This window comes from Acanthamoeba castellanii, assembly GCF_000313135.1.
Source record: "Acanthamoeba castellanii str. Neff unplaced genomic scaffold scf7180000084567, whole genome shotgun sequence".
Taxonomy (NCBI): Eukaryota; Discosea; order Longamoebia; family Acanthamoebidae; genus Acanthamoeba; species Acanthamoeba castellanii.
In genome coordinates this window covers 21,318-41,040 of record NW_004457516.1, presented here as the reverse complement: position 1 = coordinate 41,040, position 19,723 = coordinate 21,318, and the positions used below count along the sequence as shown (strand labels likewise).

General features: G+C 58.8%; 10 protein-coding genes across 10 annotated transcripts; 8 read left to right on the top strand and 2 right to left on the bottom strand.

Annotated features, from left to right (window-relative positions):
- Nucleotides 1–567: 567 nt before the first annotated feature.
- ACA1_037050 (uncharacterized protein) lies at nt 568–1,425 on the top strand (the record flags this gene model as incomplete). Its single annotated transcript, XM_004340882.1, has 1 exon — nt 568–1,425. One exon carries the CDS (start codon nt 568–570, stop codon nt 1,423–1,425), a length of 858 nt encoding a protein of 285 aa, XP_004340930.1.
- Nucleotides 1,426–1,958: 533 nt separating this feature from the next.
- ACA1_037040 (uncharacterized protein) lies at nt 1,959–2,197 on the top strand (the record flags this gene model as incomplete). The annotated part of the gene is made up of 2 exons (XM_004340881.1): nt 1,959–2,024; nt 2,087–2,197. The coding sequence occupies 2 exons, from the start codon at nt 1,959–1,961 to the stop codon at nt 2,195–2,197; spliced, it is 177 nt and encodes a 58-aa protein (XP_004340929.1).
- A 425-nt stretch (nt 2,198–2,622) lies between these two features.
- On the top strand, nt 2,623–3,846 carry ACA1_037030 (uncharacterized protein; the record flags this gene model as incomplete). Its single annotated transcript, XM_004340880.1, is given in 7 exon segments — nt 2,623–2,653; nt 2,721–2,795; nt 2,867–3,047; nt 3,060–3,221; nt 3,305–3,407; nt 3,500–3,649; nt 3,721–3,846. The coding sequence occupies 7 exon segments, from the start codon at nt 2,623–2,625 to the stop codon at nt 3,844–3,846; spliced, it is 828 nt and encodes a 275-aa protein (XP_004340928.1).
- Nucleotides 3,847–4,514: 668 nt separating this feature from the next.
- Nucleotides 4,515–6,296, top strand: ACA1_037020 (Glutamine synthetase; the record flags this gene model as incomplete). Its single annotated transcript, XM_004340879.1, has 5 exons — nt 4,515–4,928; nt 5,067–5,327; nt 5,434–5,554; nt 5,621–5,835; nt 5,916–6,296. The coding sequence occupies 5 exons, from the start codon at nt 4,515–4,517 to the stop codon at nt 6,294–6,296; spliced, it is 1,392 nt and encodes a 463-aa protein (XP_004340927.1).
- A 69-nt stretch (nt 6,297–6,365) lies between these two features.
- ACA1_037010 (Lglutamine synthetase) lies at nt 6,366–7,381 on the top strand (the record flags this gene model as incomplete). The annotated part of the gene is made up of 2 exons (XM_004340878.1): nt 6,366–6,465; nt 6,546–7,381. 2 exons carry the CDS (start codon nt 6,366–6,368, stop codon nt 7,379–7,381), a joined length of 936 nt encoding a protein of 311 aa, XP_004340926.1.
- A 253-nt stretch (nt 7,382–7,634) lies between these two features.
- Nucleotides 7,635–7,829, bottom strand: ACA1_037000 (uncharacterized protein; the record flags this gene model as incomplete). Its single annotated transcript, XM_004340877.1, has 1 exon — nt 7,635–7,829. The coding sequence occupies one exon, from the start codon at nt 7,827–7,829 to the stop codon at nt 7,635–7,637; it is 195 nt and encodes a 64-aa protein (XP_004340925.1).
- Nucleotides 7,830–8,004: 175 nt separating this feature from the next.
- Nucleotides 8,005–10,690, top strand: ACA1_036990 (peptidase M20, putative; the record flags this gene model as incomplete). The annotated part of the gene is made up of 15 exons (XM_004340876.1): nt 8,005–8,217; nt 8,283–8,350; nt 8,433–8,532; nt 8,627–8,659; nt 8,752–8,797; nt 8,891–9,131; nt 9,245–9,413; nt 9,518–9,579; nt 9,665–9,726; nt 9,821–9,924; nt 10,017–10,068; nt 10,146–10,229; nt 10,312–10,413; nt 10,490–10,531; nt 10,632–10,690. 15 exons carry the CDS (start codon nt 8,005–8,007, stop codon nt 10,688–10,690), a joined length of 1,437 nt encoding a protein of 478 aa, XP_004340924.1.
- Nucleotides 10,691–10,933: 243 nt separating this feature from the next.
- On the top strand, nt 10,934–12,274 carry ACA1_036980 (uncharacterized protein; the record flags this gene model as incomplete). The annotated part of the gene is given in 7 exon segments (XM_004340875.1): nt 10,934–11,267; nt 11,340–11,396; nt 11,481–11,512; nt 11,603–11,727; nt 11,791–11,941; nt 12,016–12,227; nt 12,238–12,274. 7 exon segments carry the CDS (start codon nt 10,934–10,936, stop codon nt 12,272–12,274), a joined length of 948 nt encoding a protein of 315 aa, XP_004340923.1.
- A 210-nt stretch (nt 12,275–12,484) lies between these two features.
- ACA1_036970 (uncharacterized protein) lies at nt 12,485–12,860 on the top strand (the record flags this gene model as incomplete). The annotated part of the gene is made up of 2 exons (XM_004340874.1): nt 12,485–12,698; nt 12,784–12,860. 2 exons carry the CDS (start codon nt 12,485–12,487, stop codon nt 12,858–12,860), a joined length of 291 nt encoding a protein of 96 aa, XP_004340922.1.
- A 117-nt stretch (nt 12,861–12,977) lies between these two features.
- ACA1_036960 (elongator complex protein 1, putative) lies at nt 12,978–19,559 on the bottom strand (the record flags this gene model as incomplete). Its single annotated transcript, XM_004340873.1, has 27 exons — nt 12,978–13,088; nt 13,216–13,388; nt 13,527–13,787; nt 13,863–14,050; nt 14,134–14,222; nt 14,326–14,495; nt 14,638–14,807; nt 14,899–15,105; nt 15,245–15,344; nt 15,439–15,597; nt 15,695–15,872; nt 15,996–16,160; nt 16,276–16,388; nt 16,475–16,631; nt 16,726–16,829; nt 16,980–17,108; nt 17,202–17,403; nt 17,479–17,657; nt 17,752–17,849; nt 17,940–18,079; nt 18,187–18,298; nt 18,413–18,502; nt 18,565–18,655; nt 18,756–18,858; nt 18,946–19,101; nt 19,208–19,333; nt 19,401–19,559. 27 exons carry the CDS (start codon nt 19,557–19,559, stop codon nt 12,978–12,980), a joined length of 3,930 nt encoding a protein of 1,309 aa, XP_004340921.1.
- Between the last annotated feature and the right edge of the window lie 164 nt (nt 19,560–19,723).

The window sequence follows — 19,723 nt, the reverse complement described above, 5'->3', positions numbered from 1 at the left end:
GGTCTGCCAGCGCACACAAAACGAACAGAGGAGGGGGGAAGAGGAGGAGTACCTGGGGATGTCTTTGGGTTCAAGGGTTCTGTATGTGGCGGTTGTGGGTGTAGGTAAGGCCTTGCTGCGGTGCTCACTACAGTACAACTTCGAAAACAAGTGAAAAAGGAAGATAAACCAGAGAATAGAATTGGCTGTGTCTATCTAGGTGTGAAACAAAGAAGAAAGCAGAGAGGACGTCACCCTCCATCCTCCCCCCCCCCATCCCACTCGTGTGCTATTCCGCAGCTCAGGGGGGCCACACCGCGCTTGAGCTTGGCCGACAGGTTCTGCAGTCTACCCGGAAACTCCCCCCATGCAGGTCCTGCCGAAATCACCGCGAAACTGCCTCTTGTGCGAACAGTCACATTCCTCGCCACATTCCACAACAATTTCGATATTTTATAAAATTGTTTTGAATTGTCCTTCGTTCTTCCACTCCCAGCTTGTGGGTGGGTGACCTGGTGCCTCAACCTTGAGCCGAGCTTGCGGCAACACAGAGACACGAAGGACAAGTTAAGGCCAACGTCAAGCAGCATGGCCGCACCGCCCTTGCCCAACCGGACGGCGTTGAACTACTCGGGTGGAGGTGGAGGCAGGCCGGTCGGGGTGGGTGCTCCCCCTCTTCCCTTCGCCACCCCCTACGGCCCCGCGTCGCCGCTGCAGCTCCCGCCGCGGCCAGCAGCAGTCCAGTATTCACAGTCGCCCTACCCGGCACCCTACACCTCCTACGCCCTCGGTCCTCCCATCTCCCACCACCAGCCACCACCTCACTACTCGCCGCCACCCCACTACTCGCCGCAGCCGCACCAGCAACCGCCCCCTGCAGCCCTCTACGCCCCGCCTCCCTATCAGCAGCAGCCACCGCCTCCGCAGATGCAGATGCAAGCCTCTCCCCCTCGCCCCCCGCCGCCAGGCTCGAGTTCGTCGTCCTACTACGACGCCTGCCCACCACCGTCGCAGTCCTCTGAGGGCTGGCTCCCGCCGGGGGCGCTCGAGCCTCAGCCATCGCCCCCCTTGCCGTCTTCCTCCTCCTCGTCCCTGTCGCCCGCACCCCCGCAGCCCGCACTGCCACCGCGCCCCCGCTCAGCCGGCACGACTCCCACCACTACCACGACGACGGCATACGATGGTAGCTACCCATCGTCGGCGTCCGCACCAGGCCTGTCGACGTGCACCAGCAGCGAGTTCACGTACTTGGAACCGGCAGAGCTGACGCCGCGCGATTCCTATTCGAGTGTCCCGCCAACCATCGCGCTCCCCGCGCTCCCGCCCCAACCACAGCCCCAGCCACACCACGCGGAGGAGAAGGGGACGCATGAACACCTGAAGGTGGCAACTAACACACCGTCCCCGCGCACGGGACCGCCAGTTCTCTCAACCAGCGCCAGGTAGTAACTTCATCATCATTTCCCAAGCTCGCTTTTCGTTCTTTTGGCCTTCGCTTTCGTTCTTTCGCTCTTCGCACTTGGCATGTTTTAATGGACTTGTTCTGGTGGCAGTGAGAAGCAATCGGGAAGCGGTGCCTTGAGCCCACGCCCCCCGGACTCGCCTTCCGCTCACCGCCGCTCGAGCTCCCTCCCATTCAATCAGCACAACCCTCCCCAGGCCGCGACTTCATCATCTTCAACATCGGCCACTGCGGCTGCAACATCGACACCCGGGAAACCCTTTTCTAGGCCAGTCGCCCCGCCAAAGCGACCCGACCTCTCATCTTCCGCGTCTTCTCCCTCGTTCTCTGCACCTCCTGCTCGACCACCTCCCACGCTCGCCTCCCTTACTCCTTCTCCGCGATCTGCCGATAGCACGCCCACAACAGCTGAACCCGAGGTACAGCTTCATTCTATGGTCGTTCATGGAGTTGATGTGCTGACGCGACGACCAGGATCATGCGAGCGCATCGGCCCCGCCGAAAGAAGTAGTGCTTGATGAGGTGCCACCCGAGTACGCGGCCAAGCCGCTGCCTTGCCCTCCAAAGAAGAGGCCACCGGCTGGTATGCGCGCCCCTGAACATTGGTGGTCATGCCTTTGGCTCACCGCGTTTACTTTGCGCCAGCCACGCCAACCGTACACGTTGAAGCGCCGGCCACTCCTGCTCCTGCTCCTGCTCCTGCACCAACAGCAAGCTCACCGCCTGCACGCGGAGCTCCAGCTGCGACCCCGCTAGGTGACCGGCCTCGACCAGCCCCTACTGGTGTCGGGACCCAGCAATCGGAGCCATCAAGTACAGGTACCAACAGGCACTCTGCGAAAACAGCCCACAGAGTTTGGGCTAATCGCCTCTTGTTGCGCTGTAGGTCGACCGATGGCGACCTACCAGGCTGCGCCCGGTAAGCTGGTGCAAGGTAATGGTCTATTGAATGCCCTTCGTTCGCGACATTCCTAACTCATCTTTCTCCAGCTTTTGTTCCGCCCAAGCCCGCCGAGCAGGCAGCGCCGAAGGCCGCGGAGAGGCCTACGATTGCGCCCAGGCCCATCGCCGGTGTGTTTCTCGACTCTTTCCTGTGATCACGCGCGATCTGTTGCCCTTGCTTGTCTCACTCGCTCGATGGGCATCCAGCATCTGTGCCGCCAATCCGCGAGTCTCCGGCAATGCCCGCGCCACAGGCCGCAACAACAATCGGTACCTGAACATAGTTACACCGAGCCCCTCGTTCTGCCGCGCTTACGCTTTGATGGTTGTGGAGCAGACCTCACAACGGCACCCAAGCGATTGCCGCCAGCTCCACACAGCAACGGAGCCTACGGCCCACTGGCCCAATCTGGTATGCCTCACGCTCAGTCAGACAATGCTCCGTCTCCCCATACACTCCTCATTCGCCCTATCCGCACGCAGAGCCCAGCCTGTCGACGCAACGAAGAGCGCCGCCCGCAGTGCCGCCAGCGCAGAGCAAGCCGTGTACGCTTGCTCAAGCCGCGGCAGCGCCGGCGAGAAAGATGCCGAACAAGCCCTTGCCTCCGCCGGTGGCGAGTAGTCAGTCGTCACCCTCCGCGGTCACAGCGACACCCTCGCCGGGGTACGGACACAGGCCATCGCCGTTTCCACAACAGGCCGCCAAGCCGCTTCCACCGGTAGAAGTCAGCAAGGAGAAGGAGGCCGCCAGCGAACGGCAAAACTCGTTTGAGGGCATCAACACCACCATCTCCTTCGTCCTGCTTTCGCAAGTCATCTTTACCTCCGAGGTTGATCGGTACCTATGCTCCCTGGCCAGCGACTCACTCACCCATCTCCATCTCGCTCGGGTGTGGTTTCTGATGAGGGGGTGTCGTGCAGGTTCTTCTTGTGCACGATCGAGGTCAAGTGGGGCAATGCCCAGTGGATCATCAAGCGGCCGTACGGCCAGTTCCAGGCATTCGACGCCTGGACGAACCACTACGTACTGCACCTTTCCACCTCTGGCGCCGCCAAAGAAGTAGGGCGCGCACAGCCACTAACGCTGATGCTGCCCGTTCGGCTGGCAACTTGCAGGTGAAGACCATCAACCAGCTGCCTTATCCCCTGCCACCGGCCAAGAAGTTCGTCAAGCCCAAGGAGAAGAACGCCGACAAGCGTGCGGCGGAGATGAAGAAGTACATCGCCGGCATCTCTTCGTTCGTGCACCTCTTCTTGGCACACAAGGTACGCCGAGCACACTGCCTTCCACCGCGGAGACTCTGCTGAAGCGATGCCCTCATTCCACCTGTACCCAGGTGGGCAGAGCAATGATCCTGCGCTTCTTTGCGCCCATTCAGGCTGGTGACGTCAAGGACCCATCCGTGCCGATGCCCTTCGACGTGCCACCGTCCCTTCCACAGGGCAAGCTCCTGGGCTGGTGAAGAGGGCCTCGGTCGCCTTCTTCTGTTCGGTGGAAGCCTCTCTTCAGAAAAGGCATTCTTTTAATTTATTTATTCTGGAATGTGAAAAATTGTTTCTTGTTGCGCGAACTTGGAACCCTTCCTCTTCCTCTTCTCTCTTGCTTTCTCACTCCCCCTACGTTCCCTTTATCATTCTGCAACTCGCTGCACTACACACGCACACAATGCAGCATCAAGATGAAAGATGAAAGATGAAAGATGGAGGAGCGGGACTCGAGGCGAAGGGGGAACGACAACCAATTCCTCCTCCCCCAGCCCCCGGCGGTGTCGAACCTGACCCCCCCGGTTGAGGTGGGTGGACATGTTCGGGCGATGGCGCTTAGTCACTCCTCGTCTGGGGGTTGAGCTTGAGAATTTTCCCAGACCGTCCGTTCGGTCCGAAGCGCCAAGCCGCACACGCAAGCACGCAGGGCCACTCACCCCGCGGAGTGTTGGGCGCCGGCACGAAGACAAGACCTCGAGCGGACACACAGAACTCAAAGTTCGTTATTTTACTCTTCTTCTTCACATCTATCCACTTGAAGTGTGCAAGCTGCTGTCAACAGTACTGTACGCCACACGACGATCGATTCTAAGAGCAAAACAGAGTAGAGCAACAACACCGCACGCACAGAGATCTAGAGAAGAAGATGTCGTTTTCGCACAGTGTAGCGCAGCGATTCAACAACAAGAAGCGCCTGGTGAAGGTATCGTGGGAGAAGACCAGAGATGAGGACGAAGTGCTGTCGAGTAGACCGCAGGCGCAGGCCAAGCTGCTGGAGCTGTTCGGCAGAGCCGTGCTGAGCGATAAGCTGCTGCGCGAGATGCTGCCCGAGTACACCTACAAGAAGCTCATCGCTGTGCGCGAGGCCGAGCGCGAGATGGACTCCGACGTGGCCGAGCAGGTGGCCGCTGCCATGAAGGAGTGGGCCACCAGGCAGGGCGCCACCCACTACACGCACTGGTTCCAGCCCATGAACGGCTACACCGCCGAGAAGCACGACTCCTTCATCTCCCTCAACAAGAACGGTGGCATCGATCTCAAGTTCGGCGGCTTCAACTTGGTTCGATCCCCACTCCACGAGTATCTTTTTATTAATTTATCCTTTTTGCTTTCTTTACATATTCAAATAGAAAGGTTCAACATATTATTCAGTTATTATGATATATTTTTAATGTGGTGTACATGGTGGCGAGTGCAGGTGAAGGGAGAGCCCGACGCGTCGTCGTTCCCCAGCGGTGGCATTCGCTCTACGTTCGAGGCCCGCGGCTACACGGCGTGGGACATGAACACGCCGGCCTTCCTGCGCAAGGGCATCAGCAAGGGCCAGTCGGAGTACACCACCCTCTGCATCCCCACCGCCTTCTCCTCCTACACCGGAGACGCGCTCGACAGCAAGACCCCACTCATCCGCTCCGAGGAAGTGCTTTCCAAGGCCGCCGTTCGCTTGCTCCACATTCTCGTACGGCGACCCGCCCGCTTTCGCCGCGGCCTCTGGGCCATCCGCCAGCTGCGTTGTTAGCGCTGGCACACGCTTTTCTAACTGTTGTGTGCCTGTGTGTCATCAGGGTGAGACCGACGTGAAGCGTGTGTACTCGACCCTCGGAGCCGAGCAGGAGTTCTTCCTGATCGACAGGGGATTCTACCTTCTCCGTCCCGATCTTATCGCCACGGGCCGTACCCTGATCGGTACGCCTGACCCAGATCGGCGTGTGAGGGTGGCGACGGTTTTCTGATGCTGGTTGCAACGTGCAGGTGCGAGGCCGCCCAAGGGCCAGGAGCTGGAGGAGCACTACTTCGGCAAGATGCCGCGCAGGGTGCAGGCCTGTCTTGAGGAGGTCGACCAGGAGCTGTGGGAGCTGGGCGTGCCCTCGATGACCAGGCACAACGAAGTGGCCCCTTCGCAGTATGAGATGGCCCCCATCTTCGAGAAGTCGACCCTCGCGTGCGACCACAACATGCTTACCATGGTGAGCGGAGCCCCCATCCATATATTGTGCGTCAACTCGCGCCTTGTTGTGTGACTGACCAGTGATCTGCTTGTCGACAGGAAATTATGAGGGACGTCGCCAAGAAGCACGGCCTCGTGTGTCTGCTCCACGAGAAGCCGTTCTCCTACATCAACGGATCGGGCAAGCACAACAACTGGTCCATGTCGACCAACACCGGCAAGAACCTGCTCAACCCGGGCGTCACGCCCGAGCAAAACCTGACCTTCCTCACCTTCCTCACGGCCGTTCTGCGCGCCGTCCACCTGCACGGCGACTTGCTTCGCGCCGTCGTCACCGTCCCCGGCAATGACTACCGTCTGGGCGCCAACGAGGCTCCTCCCGCCATCATTTCCGTCTTCTTGGGCAGCCATCTTAACGCCGTACGTGCACTGTGGTGTTGTGTGTGTGTGTGTGTGTGCTCTATTTGCGACCGTTGCTAACGAGTTCTTCGCGTCCAGGTGTGTGAGGCGATTATTCAGGGCAAGCCGGAGGTGGGTACGCCCCAGGGCATGAAGAGGAAGGTGAGCACGATCATGGAGCTCCATTCCATCGCCAAGATTCCCCGCGACACCACCGACAGGAACAGGACCTCGCCCTTCGCCTTCACGGGTACGCCCACCGCTTGGTTTTATGATTCTTTCTCGGCTTTACCTTTCTCATCTGGAGTGTGCTTCTGTGGCTGCGTGCAGGCAACAAGTTCGAGTTCAGGGCTGTGGGATCGTCGCAGACTTGCGCCACCCCGGTGACGACCATCAACACGATCATCGCCGACAGCTTGATCTACCTCGCCGACCTGATCGAGAAGCGACTGAAGGAGGCCGGCTTCACGACGGACCGCGCGGTCAACATCTCGACCGCGGAGGAGGACGAGCGCGAGGACATCATCAACGCCGTCATCTGCGACACCCTCAAGGAGCACTACGACGTCGTCTTCAACGGCAACAACTACAGCGAGGAGTGGACCGAGATCGCCAAGGAGCGCGGCCTGCCCAACCTGAGCACGGCGCCCGAGGCCCTCGCCGTCTACACGGCCAAGAAGAACATCGACATGTTCGCCCGGCTGGGTGTTCTCTCGGAGACTGAGCAGCACGCGCGAAGCAACATCACCAACGAGTTCTTCCTGAAGAGCCTCGTCATCGAGGGCCAGTCCATGGTCCAGCTCGCCGAGAACTACGTCCTGCCCGCCGCCCTCCAGTACCAGAAGAACGTCGCCGACTCCATCATCGTCGCGGCCCAGGTGCTCGACAAGGAGGCCGCCGGCCTGCTCGCGCCCCAGAAGCAGCTCGTGGCCAAGGTGACCGGCCTCATCGCCGATCTCATGCGCACCACCCAGGCCCTCAAGAGCGTGCTCGACAAGGAGAAGAACGAGGATGAAGAGGATCCGCAGCGCATGCTGCACGTCTACCACCCGGCCATCAGCAGCGGCATGAGGGACGTGCGAGCCGTGTGCGATGCGCTCGAGGAGATGATCGACGACGCCCTCTGGCCGCTGCCCAAGTACTCCGAGATGCTCTTCCTCGTGTAAACCCAACACACTAACACCACTGCTTAGTCAGTCAAAAGAGTAAAGCTGCACACCACGATTCCTACTTGCTGTCTATGTCTGCATCTCAACGAGAAAAGAAGGTGAATTTGTCGAAGATGCCTCTGGGGCAGAGCCTGGACAGTGATTTATGTGGCAGGGCTGATGGAAATCAGTGCGGGGCGGGGGAAGGAGATGGCGTGGTTTGGTTCTGCGGTCGCTTGCCGGAAGAAGATCGGAGGTGGTAGGTCGATGATTAAGCTTGAAGGTAGGGGGTGGGAACGAGGAGGGACAGCCAGCTCTGCTCTCGCCTCATGGATCGGACGCCGAGGAAGATGATGAACGGGATGAAGCCCCAGTGGAAGCCGACTCGGGCAACCACCACGGCCTTGTCGTATAGGCGCGCGGCCTTAGCGCTCATTACTTCAAGATCGAGTCCTCCGAGCGTCATCTTCGTTTGCGATAATCGAATCGAAAAAAATCGCAGACACGGCGTCTAGCGCACAGCCATTCCTCGAATAGTGGTTAATAAGGAAGCTGACGTCAGCGTCCATAATGCTGCGTTTTTTGCCCCGCTTGTGTTTTGCGCTCATCTCGCAAGATCCCGTTATTAGAATAGTAGAAAGATGGCAAGCAGCTTCAGCTTCGATGATGGACGCAAGTTCGTGGCCCAGCAGTGGGACGATTCGATCGTGCCGGCCTTGCAGGACTACATCAGGATCCCCAACCAGTCGCCTCTCTACGACCCCCAGTGGGCCACCAACGGCCTGATCGACCAGGCCGTCGATCTTATGGTGCAGTGGGTTCGCAATCAGCAAGTGCCCGGTCTGATTCTTGAGGTTCGTACCAGCGATTCCGACCATGTGCAACTCACATGCTAAGCATTGAATTTTCTGCTGTGCAGGTGATCAAGCATGAAGGCCGCACCCCTCTCATCTTCATCGAAATTGAGGCCACCACCGACAACAAGGAGTACCGCGCCTGCCCTTCTGTCTCTATTCCTATTAATAACATTAATAATAGCGCCGTTAATCAACGTGTCTGTGCGCTGCAGGGACACCGTTTTGCTTTATGGCCACTTGGACAAGCAGCCGCCCATGCACGGCTGGGAGGAGGGCCTTGGCCCCCACACCCCCGTCATCCGCGATGGCAAGGTACTGCGTGCTGCCTTTTTTCGCACCAGTTATGATTAGTAACGTTTGGGACTGCTTACACCACTCCCCTCAACTCTCGTGTTCGCGCCCACAGCTCTATGGCCGAGGTGGAGCTGACGACGGATATGTACATGCGGACCACCTTCCTCTAAAACGTGTTCGATGTGGCACTGCTTACTCACTAGTTGCTGGTCGTTCCGTCTCGATTGTGTGAATCAGGCCATTTTCGCTGCCATTACCGCCATCCAGGCCCTCAAGAAGCAGGGTAACTCTCACCACGAAGGGAGGGGGAGTGAATGGGTAATGGGATGAGGGATACTAATGCGTTCGTCTTCTTCTTCGCTTGGCTGCTGAGCAGGAGTGCCCCACTCGCGGTGCGTGGTGGTGATCGAGGCCTGCGAGGAGTCGGGCTCGCGCGATCTGCCCTACTACATTCAGCTCCTCCTGCCCCGCATCAAGAGCCCCTCCCTGATCATCTGCCTCGACTCTGGCTGCGGCAACTACGAGCAGCTGTGGCTCACCACCTCGCTGAGGGGTGCCGTCATGGGCAACCTCAAGGCCGAGATCCTCACCGAGGGAGTGCACTCGGGCTCCGCCAGGTAAGCCTTTCTCAAAAGCGTCGCTTTTGCTTTTCACACCACGGGCCGAGTGTTGATGATGTGGGCTGACGTCATGTGGCCTTCCATCCATCCATCCGCCCGCACCCGTGCAGCGGCGTCGTGGCTTCGTCGTTCCGCGTCCTGCGCCAGGTCCTGGACAGGCTGGAGGACGTCAAGACGGGCCAGATCCTCCCGCCCTTCCTCTCCGCCGAGATCCCCGCCTTCCGCATTGAGCAGACCAAGCGGGCGGCCGAGGTCCTCGGTGACCTCATCTACAAGGAGGTACGTACAGAGCTCCATTGAGCTTGGCCGAAAGCGTTTGCACGCACTCTCTAGTGTTCCCGGTCCCGCAAACATCTTACATTGGCGTCATTCCATTTCTCTAGTTCCCCTGGAAGGCCGGTGCCAAGCCCGTGGCTGATGATCTCACCGAGCTGTTCTTGAACAAGTACGTTGCTTGTTACTAGCAGGGCTCGCGCTCGGTGTGTGAATCGGCGGTCGTACCTCAACGTTGTTTCCCCTTCCACTTCCAGGACCTGGCGCCCTGCCCTCTCGATCACCGGAGCCGAGGGACTGCCCAGCCTCGAGAGCTCGGGTGCGGCTCCCTTGTGGCATTTTGCTGCGTTCTTGTGTCTGGGCATAAGAACATACGCTTGCTCACTACCGACCGTTGGTATGTGTCACGGCAGGTAACGTGCTTCGCCCGTACACCACGCTGAAGGTGTCGCTGCGCCTGCCGCCGACGATCAACGCCGACAAGGCCGGTCAGCAGCTCAAGGAGTTCTTCGAGGAGGTTCGAGGCCACCACCCGTTATTTGCTGTCTTCCCCCCTCTTTCCACAAGTTTCAAGTGGTTGACCCAGTGGTTGTCACCATCACCACGCAGAACCCTCCCTACGGCGCCTCGGTGAGCTTCGAGGTCGAAAAGGCCGGCACTGGTACCCTAGCATCCGCCCCACGTGAGGCCAACGCGTTCGTTGTTCTCTTACACACGGGCGTGTGTTCGTGTTTCCAGGCTGGGAGTCGCCTAAGCTGGTCGATTGGCTGGCCGAGTCGGTGGACAAGGCCTCCAAGGCCTATTTCGGCAAGGAGGTCTGCTGTACGCACCCAGACCTCGCCAGCCCATACGTTCCTTTGTTGGCTTCTCACACTGCCACGCCACTGCCACTTTGTCATGACAGACATGGGCGAGGGCGGTTCCATCCCGTTCATGGGCATGCTGGGTGAGCTCTTCCCCAAGGCGCAGTTCATGATTACTGGCGTGCTTGGCCCCAAGTCGAACGGTACACCCCTCCCCCCTCTCGTTCACGAAGCGCGTAAACTAACATCGGGACCCACATCATCTACCGGATCACACAGCGCACGGACCCAACGAGTTCCTGCACATCGAGATGGGCAAGGGTGCGTCTTTGTTCCAATTCATCCCCCCACCACCCACCGCACACGCCCTGCTCACCACCGTTTTACTCCTCGTCCCCTCTTTGTAACACCCCATCGGCAGGCGTCACGTCGTGCGTGGCCTCCCTCATCGCCGACCAGGCCTCCCACCAGGTGGCCTAAGCCGCGTTGCATCACCGTCTCTGTGGCGCTTGTTCGAAAGGGGCAGGGAGAGTTCCGTCGCAGATATCTCTATTCATAGAAGCTTATTAATTTGAATTGAGCACCGCCGTTGGCTCTCGTTCTGGGCCCAATCTTGGGTGCAACCAACCGCCGTTCGCCTTGCGCGAGCACCAACAGGTGTGCGGCTTCGTTCTTTGACCTGAACACAGAGCGAGGACGAAGGAAATTCTTCTCTCTTAGCAGATGACGGCGGTGGCGAAGACGAAGCGAGGCGGGGGCGACTTCATGTCGTCCCACCGGGTGTCGGTGGTGCTGCCCCGCGCCCTGCGTCTCACGGACCGGCGGGTGCAGGAGGCCAAGGAGCTCTACGCCCCCAGCTGCCTCGAGCAGCAGCACGGAGGAGAGGAGGGCTTGCCCCGGCGCCAAAGCGCGGACGACGCGAAAGTTGAAGAAGCCGACGACGATGGCTTGCTGGTGCGCCGCGCGGAGCGGAGGGCGGGGAAGAAGGCGCTGGTGCTCAAGGCAAAGCTGGAGAGTGGCTGTTCGTGCCTGGTGGGTCAGGCAGTGCGCATTAGAGGTGTGTGCCACCTTCTCTCCCGCCACCAACTTCCTACATTTTGTCTCACACACCACCAACCCACCAAACCAGTGAAGGTGAAGAACGGCACCCCCAAGACTGTCTCTGTCGTCAAAGTCTATTTGGCCGGTACGCCAACGTCGTGGCCGCAACCTTGTGATTCATTGCACTAACCATCGCTGTAATACAAAAATATTTGTGGTCTGGCCGCAGAGCGTGAAACGGAAGGCGGCAATGTGGTCAAGGTGCGCCTGTAGCCACCGAACGAGCGGGGGTTTGGCTGGCGCAAGTACTGATGCTTTGCTTTTTTTCCCTACCTCTCTATATATACACAGAGGAAAGGGGTGGTGGAGGAGTACATGCAGGGCGGAGTGTTCCCCATGGTGGGCGAGAGCGCATACACAGGGCACCTGACCTACCTCGCCCCGCCCAACACTCGACCATCCAACCAATGGCGCACGTACGTTTTATGTGCTTTTATTTGGTGACGAATAGCTAACTAACACCGTCTGGTCATGCGCAGGCACGACCTGTGGGTGGGGCTGAAGATCAAGGCGTCGCTGCCAGGCAAGCTGTGGGTCTCGTTCCCGCTGCAGGTCGTGACAGAGGGTCAGCTGCTGGGCGATGACGACACGGGCGCCCCATCGGCGCGCATCGGCGGGCGTGCGTCGGTGGTGGGCGTGATGAGCGACCCAGCGCTCTCCTCCTTCTCCTCCTTTCCTCCACTTCTCTCGACTCGCCGCCGTAGCCACTGTCGTCGTCTTCATCGGGCACGCTCCGAAGCGCGCGACGGAGGAGCATTCGCGGCTCGGCGCCCGGACTGCAGGACTTGACGGCGCCGGGCCCGATGCACAGGAGCGCCGACGAGACGACGCTGCGCGGCCATCAGACGCTGCGCAGCCGGAACTCAAAGTTCAACCGCCTCTCCCGCACCTTCTCGGCCACCATCTCCAAGAACTGGTTCAACAAGGACCACACCGACGACGAACAAACAAAGCCACAAATAAATAAACAAATAAACAATAAATACAAAATTCTTCTAATCTCTGTTTTGTTGGCTGGCCGCGATGAGCGCAACGGGATCGTTTGTCAATCCTCGACGAGGCGAGGTCCTGCGCCTGTACAAGAAGCTGTTCAGGGCACGTGCATACAGTTTGCAACGTCGCGATGCAAAAGAGTAGCGCCAATTTAACAGTGTGCTTCAGGCAGCAGAGAAGATGCCCACCACCAATCGTGTGGGCTGGGTGAAGGCCAAGACACAGCGGGACTTTAGGAAGTACAAGGATCTCACCGACGAGAAGGAGATCGACCTCTACCTCATCGTGGGGGAAACCAATCTCGATTCGGTCGAGATTCAGGCCGCCCATCTCACCAAGATGTTCAACACCGACTGGGACGCCGAAGCCAACCGCGCCTTCCAGCCCCCACCAGGTATCACAGCCCTCCATTTATTTTATTGTTATTATAATTTATGTTTTTAATCACACAATATTCATTTTATTGTTTATTTGTTCAGGCCACGACGAGCTCCCAGACCCGGCCGATGTGCCACCGCGACGAGAAGAAAAGGAAGAGGACGCAGAGCGAAGTTGATGATCGATCATGTCGGCACACCAGTGCATGCCAAGGCAACAAGGTCATTGCCACCACCGCGATGAGTGAATAAGGGAGGAGCATGATGATGATGATGGTGGATGGGTGGAGCGTCTCTCACTCGGTGAGGAGCGAGAGGTCCCACTCGAGGTTCTTGATGAGCTTCTTGGGCTCCTCCTTCGTGTGTACTTCCTCCTCGTCTTCCTCGCCCAAGGGGAGCCCAGCAGCCTGCATGCAGCCACAACCACACCGACGCACACACGCACACGCACGCACGCACACACGCACACACGCACACAAGCACACGTGAGCGCTCTTACATGATTCCATCAAGCGGTTAGAGAGGAAAGCAAACCTTGCGGGCCGCCCGGGCCTTTCGCCTCTGGACGTAGAGGCACTCGGAGTCGTCCAGCATGTCGGCGCTGGAGTTGATCAGCGCGACCAGCGCGGCGAGCGTGGCGTGCAGGTCCTTCGCCTCGGCCATGTGGCCGAACAGCACCAGCGTATCCAACAGCTCCTTCATATCGGCTGGTTGGCGGTAGCCAAAGAACGAAAATGACACGAACAAGCATTGGCGTCAATGCACGTGTGTGTGCGTGCGTGGTGGCGTGTGTGCGTGCGTGTGTGTGTGCGTGTGTGGTGCGTGTGTGCGTGTGTGTGGCGTACAGAGGAGTTTGTCGGAGGGGACGAGGCCGCGCATGGTAGTGACGAGCCACTCCTCCTCGCGCGGCGAGCCCTCCTTGCCCGTGACCCGCTTCGTGCCGGGCCGCCGCACCCGCCTGCGCGTGCCGCCCTCGCTGATCACCGAATCGTAGGCGCTGCGCGACGACGTCGACGTGCCCGTTGCGGTCGACATGTGGGACGACACGCTGCTCGAGATCGACACCTCCGACACCATGCTCGCCACTTCGTCCGCCTCGTCCGGTCCTACGTAATGGGGCCTCTCATATCAGCAAACGCGAAGGTGGTGGCTGGTGGCTGGTGAGTGGAGGGTGGTGGTACCGCCGTAGGTCTCGGCATCCTGCATCTTGGCGCGCATGATGCCGCGGGCGATGGGCAGGCGCTCCTTGTGTCGCAGGAACCGCTTGTGCTTCTTCTCGATCTTGTTCTTCCACTTCTCGCACTGCTCGAGGCTGGCCGGCTGCAGGTGCGTCTCGATCAGGTCCTTCCGCTTGTGGAGGTAACACAGCCTGGCGGTTGGATGGGTGGTGTGGGTGGTTGGGTGGTGAGGGTGTGGTCCAGCGAACACAAAGCAAACGAGCGGGCACGGCACCTCAACGCTTCGGTGAAGCAGCCTCCGTCGATCAGCGTCACGATGGCCGTTTCCGGATCGTCGGCGTACCTCTCGTAGACGAGAGCCGCCTGCCCGCACACGCGCGCACCAGGCATTCATTACTTATTTCATTCTTCACATACGAACGAATGGGCGAGCGAAAGAGGGGGGGAAGGGGAGGGGGATGGATACCTCGCGGTAGCGCGAGAGGTTGGCGAGCAGGTCGGCCATCTCCTGGGCCGCGGTCTGCAGGTCATAGTCGGAGTAGTCCAGCTCCTGGCAGGTGGCGAGCATGAGCTGCCAACTCACCGCGTTCTTGAACGCCTCCACCGCGTTGTCCAGGTCGCCGATCTGCTTGAAGACTGCGGCCAAGTCACCAACACACACACACACACACGACACACGCACACACGCACACACGCACACACGCACACACGCACACGCACACGCACACGCACGTTAGCCAAAGTCGCCAGCATACACACGGGGCAGGTGTGAACATACTCAGGCCGGCTTCGTGGTGTCGCTCACGGAAGACGAGGTACTTGGCGTAGTGGCAGAGGACCTGCTTGTGCTTCTCCTGGTCGTTCTTGAAGAGGTCCATCGCGAGGCGGTACAGCTTGTGCTTCTTCATCAGCTCAATGCACTGCGGGAAGTAGCTCTCGTCCGCTTGGCTGCGAGTGTTGTGTGTGTCGTGTGTGTCGTGTGTGTCGTGTGTGTGTTGTAGGCACTCGCCGGAATGGGAAAGTGGTGGGTGAGACGCACCTGAGGTTTTCGAGGGCCTTCTCGTGTCGGCCGAGGAAGTCGTCGATGGTGTACCGCTGGACGTACTTGGGCATGCCCTGCAGCTGCTGCAGGAAGGGCAGGTACTCCTTGGGGTCCTTCTGCGAGTGCTGGGCTACCATCATGACCAGGTCGAAGTCGTACATGCCCAGCGCCACGTTGTACAGGTCGTTCACGTCCACCAGAAATCTGTAGCGTCCACACGACACCACGCGCGCATACACACACACACACACACACACACACGCACACACGCACACACGACGCAACACAGGGGGACGTGTGAGATAGCGAAGCGTGAAAGCAGCAACGCGAGGGAAGAACGTACACGATGTACTTCATGGCCTCCTCGGCGGGGTTCTTCTCCTTGTGGCCCTTCTCGCCGTCCTCCTCCGCGAACGGGTCCATGATCTCAGCCGGCTGCTGGTCTGTCGTTGGGCCATGCGGGAGTGAGTTGCGTGTGAGGCCCAGAAGAAGAACGAAGAACGAAGAGCAAAGAACGAAGAAGAGAGGAGCGCGTACTGCGTAGGTCGCGGATCATGAGGAGGGCCTCTTCGAGGGCTGGCGGGACCTTCTTGACGTAGGAGGTGAGGATGGAGAGGAGATACTTCTTGGCGTCCACCCTCTTCAACGCCTCGCGCATGGCATCGCATATCGTGTTCACCTTCGTGCTCGACCGCACTACACGCACGCACCAATTAAGATTCCAACAAGTTCAAACACACGACACGACACGACACACACGACACACACGACACACCACAATCGGACTGCGCACCTTTGGTGCCCTTGGCAGGTGCGGGCGTGGCCACACCCGTAGTGGGGTTGTCCTCCGTCTTGTCCGTTGTGTACATGGTGGCGAAGAGCGTGGTCGTGACGTCTTCGTCGCTCAGGGAGGAGAGGAACAGGTTCAGGAAATCCACGCGGTCGACCTGCTTGATGAAGTCCTCCACGCGCTGCATCCACCACCCGCAAATTAAATACACAGATTAAATGTAAATGTAAATGTAAATTAATACACAAATAATAAGAAATAAAGAAATAAAGAAATAATAAAGAATGGGCGGTGGGGGGGCTACCGAGAGGAAGTCCTGCGGGTTGTGGTCGTAGAAGAGGTTGAGATCGATTCGGTGGTTGCGCATCAACGTGAACACGGTGCGGTACTCGTGTCGGTCGAGCAGGTCCTTCACCACCGACAGCGAGAGCATGCGCGGGAAGATGCCCTCCAGGTTGCCGCGGGGCATCTCAGTTTGTAGAAGAAGAAGAAGAAGTGTAGAAGAAGAAGAAGAAGTGGGAGAAGAGATGTAAGTCACACGTGAAGCGATGATGTGGTCGTGAGACGATGGTGCACACGCCTACCTGCAGCACGACCTTGATGTCGTTTGGGCACACGCACACGATCACGGAACCGCGCTCCAGCTCCCTGACCGTGTCGTCGTAGGCCTGTGTCGCGCTGATGTCCAACGATCCCTCTGCATCGCGTGGGCACCGGGAAGGGGGAAGGGTTAGCACTCCAGTGTTGGCTGTCCTCCAACGCCAAGCGTGACACGCCGCGCACCTCGGTAGGGCGCGGAAAGGGAGACGAAGCGCATCTTGTGCCCGAGCGTGGCGAAGCAGAGAAACTTGGAGTGCAGGGCGAACGAATTGCACTCGGACGACAGCAGGTGCTCGTTGAGGAACAGCTTCGACCTGTCGTTCAGCCCGATGAACGATTCCTATGCGTGCAGGCCAGCCAGTCAGCTTACGGCGGAGGCGCACACCAAACGCGCAGAATAGAGGATTGGGAAATTGGGGGAGGAGCGTGCTTACCTCCCCAGCGATCACGGCCGTGGCCACCCACGGACACACGGTGGTCTGTCCGCCGGGACCCTTGAATTGGAACACCTGGTCTTCAAGGATGGGCATCTCCGCGTCTGTGTGGTGCGACCGAACGCCAACACACACACGACACACGACACACGACACACGACACACGACACACGACACACGACACACGACACACGACACACCTGAGCGACGCTGGCCATGGCTGGTGTTGGTTGGTTGTGGGGTGAGACCGGTACCAGCGATGTACTCGAGCACGCTGCCATCGTCGACCTCGACAAACACGCGCTCGGTGTCCTTGTTGTGGAACAGGCGCACGAGGCGTCCGTCGACTGGCGTGCGGTGGCTCTTGGTAACCTCGGCCTTGCCTGTAGGTCCCACCCCAAAAGGTGACGTCAGCTGCTGGGGCCGCCGCGGTATCGCCGGGCACTGTGCCGCGCGGGAGTGGGGTGTGGGCGTACCCTCTTTGACCTCGAACTGGACCTGCACCACGTAGTCGACGATCGTGCCGCCGGTGACGCTCTCCACGACCAGCAGGGTGTTGGCGTCGATCCAGTGAAGCTGCCGGAGGCCGCTCAGAGCGGAGATGCCGGTCTTCTCTTCATTTTCGTGGGTGAGTGCCAGAACTGCTCGAAGGCCGGGCGCCGTTTTGAAGGGAGGTCGCTACATATAGGGTTGGTGAAGTCAGTACCCGTGAGCACGCACCACGCAACACACGACGGAGCAGCTCCTACGTACCTGCGATGTGGTGTCAAAGGGAGCCCATAGGGCGACGGTGTTGTCGGCGAGCAGTACGCCGATGTCATAGGACCGAGGCGCAAACGAGACCGATGACACGTTGGCCGGGCAATCGAGCTTGGTCGAGTACATGGGCGGGGGCAGCACCACCCTCTTGAAGGGCGTCAACAGCACCGACGCTGCAGGCAAGAGCAATCATTGTCAGACGAGGGAACACTCAACACCACCGGTGATGATGATGAAGCCGGCTAAAAGGCGGAGAGCCAGGTGTACCTCCATCTACAACGGCGGCGACAGATTCGTTGGTGAGGGCGTTGCCGTCGCTGATCGTCGGATCCCAACATAGATGGTAGCGCATGAGATGCCCAGACCTACCAGGAGGTGACAATTGCGTCAGTTTGTGCGTGTGCGGTCGTGCGTGCGCGTGGGCAAAAAGAGCGGGAGAGGGTGAGAGCCAATACCGGCAGATGACGGTGAGGTTCATGGGGTTCTCCGGGTCCCAGAGCAGGTCGGCGAGCTCCCAGTCGTGGTACTTGAACTCCTGCTTCATGTACCAGTGGTAGTTCGAGAAGGAATAGAGCTGCACGACCGTCGTCGCCTTCTGCGCTCCGGAGAGAAATATTTATAGATTATAAATATAAAAACAAGTCATGAGTATTGTCAGTGCTCAGTCAGGACAAGTGTTATGATTGTCGGTCAACTGCGCACCTTTTGATCTTTGCTTGACCCCAGGAGCTGCAGCCCGACCGCGAGGATGTCCGAATTGGAGTTCCACTGCATGGCGATTACCTTGGCCTCGTCTCGGAGCGTGAAGTCCATTCTGCGTTGAACCACGCACACGCACGCACACACACACACACACACGCACGCACACACAAAGAGGTGAGGGCCGTAGAAAAAAAAAGAATCAAAACGAAACAAAAACATAGAGTACCGGTCCAGGCGCAGGCCATTCCTTTCAAAGAAGATGATGTCGTGCTTGTTCGGCTTCTGCTGCGAACATCCGATGCTGCTTCCTGAGGGCCTAGATGATATGAGTCAGCCATTGCGCGCGCGCGCGAGTTCTACTTAGTAGTGGTGGCCTACCTCCAACACGTGTACTCCTCTAGATTGGAGGTTGCGGCACTCACCGAGTCCAGAACCAGGGAGCGGTCGAACACGCGCAGTCTCCTCTCACCTAAACTCCCCCCGAAATACGCCGAGCGCCGGCGTGGTAGGCAGCAAGCAGTCAGTGCGGCCGCAACGTTGCAACATTGGGAGTTTGATGATCGGTGTACCGTCGGCATCGAGACTGTTGACTGCGAAGTAGTTGCCGTCCCCTCGCCAAGACAAGGAGGGCAGGTTTGACTGTGCTCCTTCATCATCGGCCTTTGTCTGTGCCTGTACGCGGCAAAGAGTTGGTGCGTTACGTGACGGTGCGCGCGAGGAGTGCAGCAGAGCGCGCAAGGGTTGGGTGCAGCCACCGACCTGCGGTTCGTCCTGCAGAGGCACCTCGGTGACGATCTCCCACTCCTGAGTCATGGAGAGGATCGTCCGGTTGCCCGTGACGAGGATCATGAGCTCGTAATCGGGGCTCCACGACATGCCACGGATCTCCGAGTCGATGAACCCCACGCACTCGGCCTGCACACATGCACCTCCGGTGTGAGAAGAAGAGCAGCTGAAAGAAGTGAAGAGGGGGATAGAGCGGTCAGATCTGCAAGATGAAGCGTGCCTCCTGCGTCTCCACGTTGAAGACGACCAGCTCGCCGGTGGCCGTGGCGTAGCAAACGGAGCCAAGGTCGGGCACGAATTGGGCCGCCACAATCACCGAACTGGGCGGGATCACATCGCTGACATCCACGGTGAAGGTGACCTGCAGCCCCCAAAGAATCAATCTCTCCGCTCATTTACTCCTCCGGCCAGCAACTAATGGGCGTTACCTCATTGCTGAACGGTGCCAGGCCGATGACGTGCTTGTCTTTGGTGATTACGTAAATGATTCCCAGATAGGGATCCACGGCAAGCTTTTCGAGCGACGCATCACCTCCATGTGCAGGCAATCGAGAACGCAGCTCCTGGAGAACCACCAAATTCCTCATCTTCCCGATGCGCCCCAATCCACCAGTTTTGATGCTATTTTTTTGTGTTTTTTTTGTTTCGGCTTTATTTTTATTGTTTTATTTGTTTTTTTGTTTTCCAGCCCAGAATTCGGAAGGCGTTTGAAAGTTGATGATCAAGTGGTATGATGTCTTCTTCTTGTTCT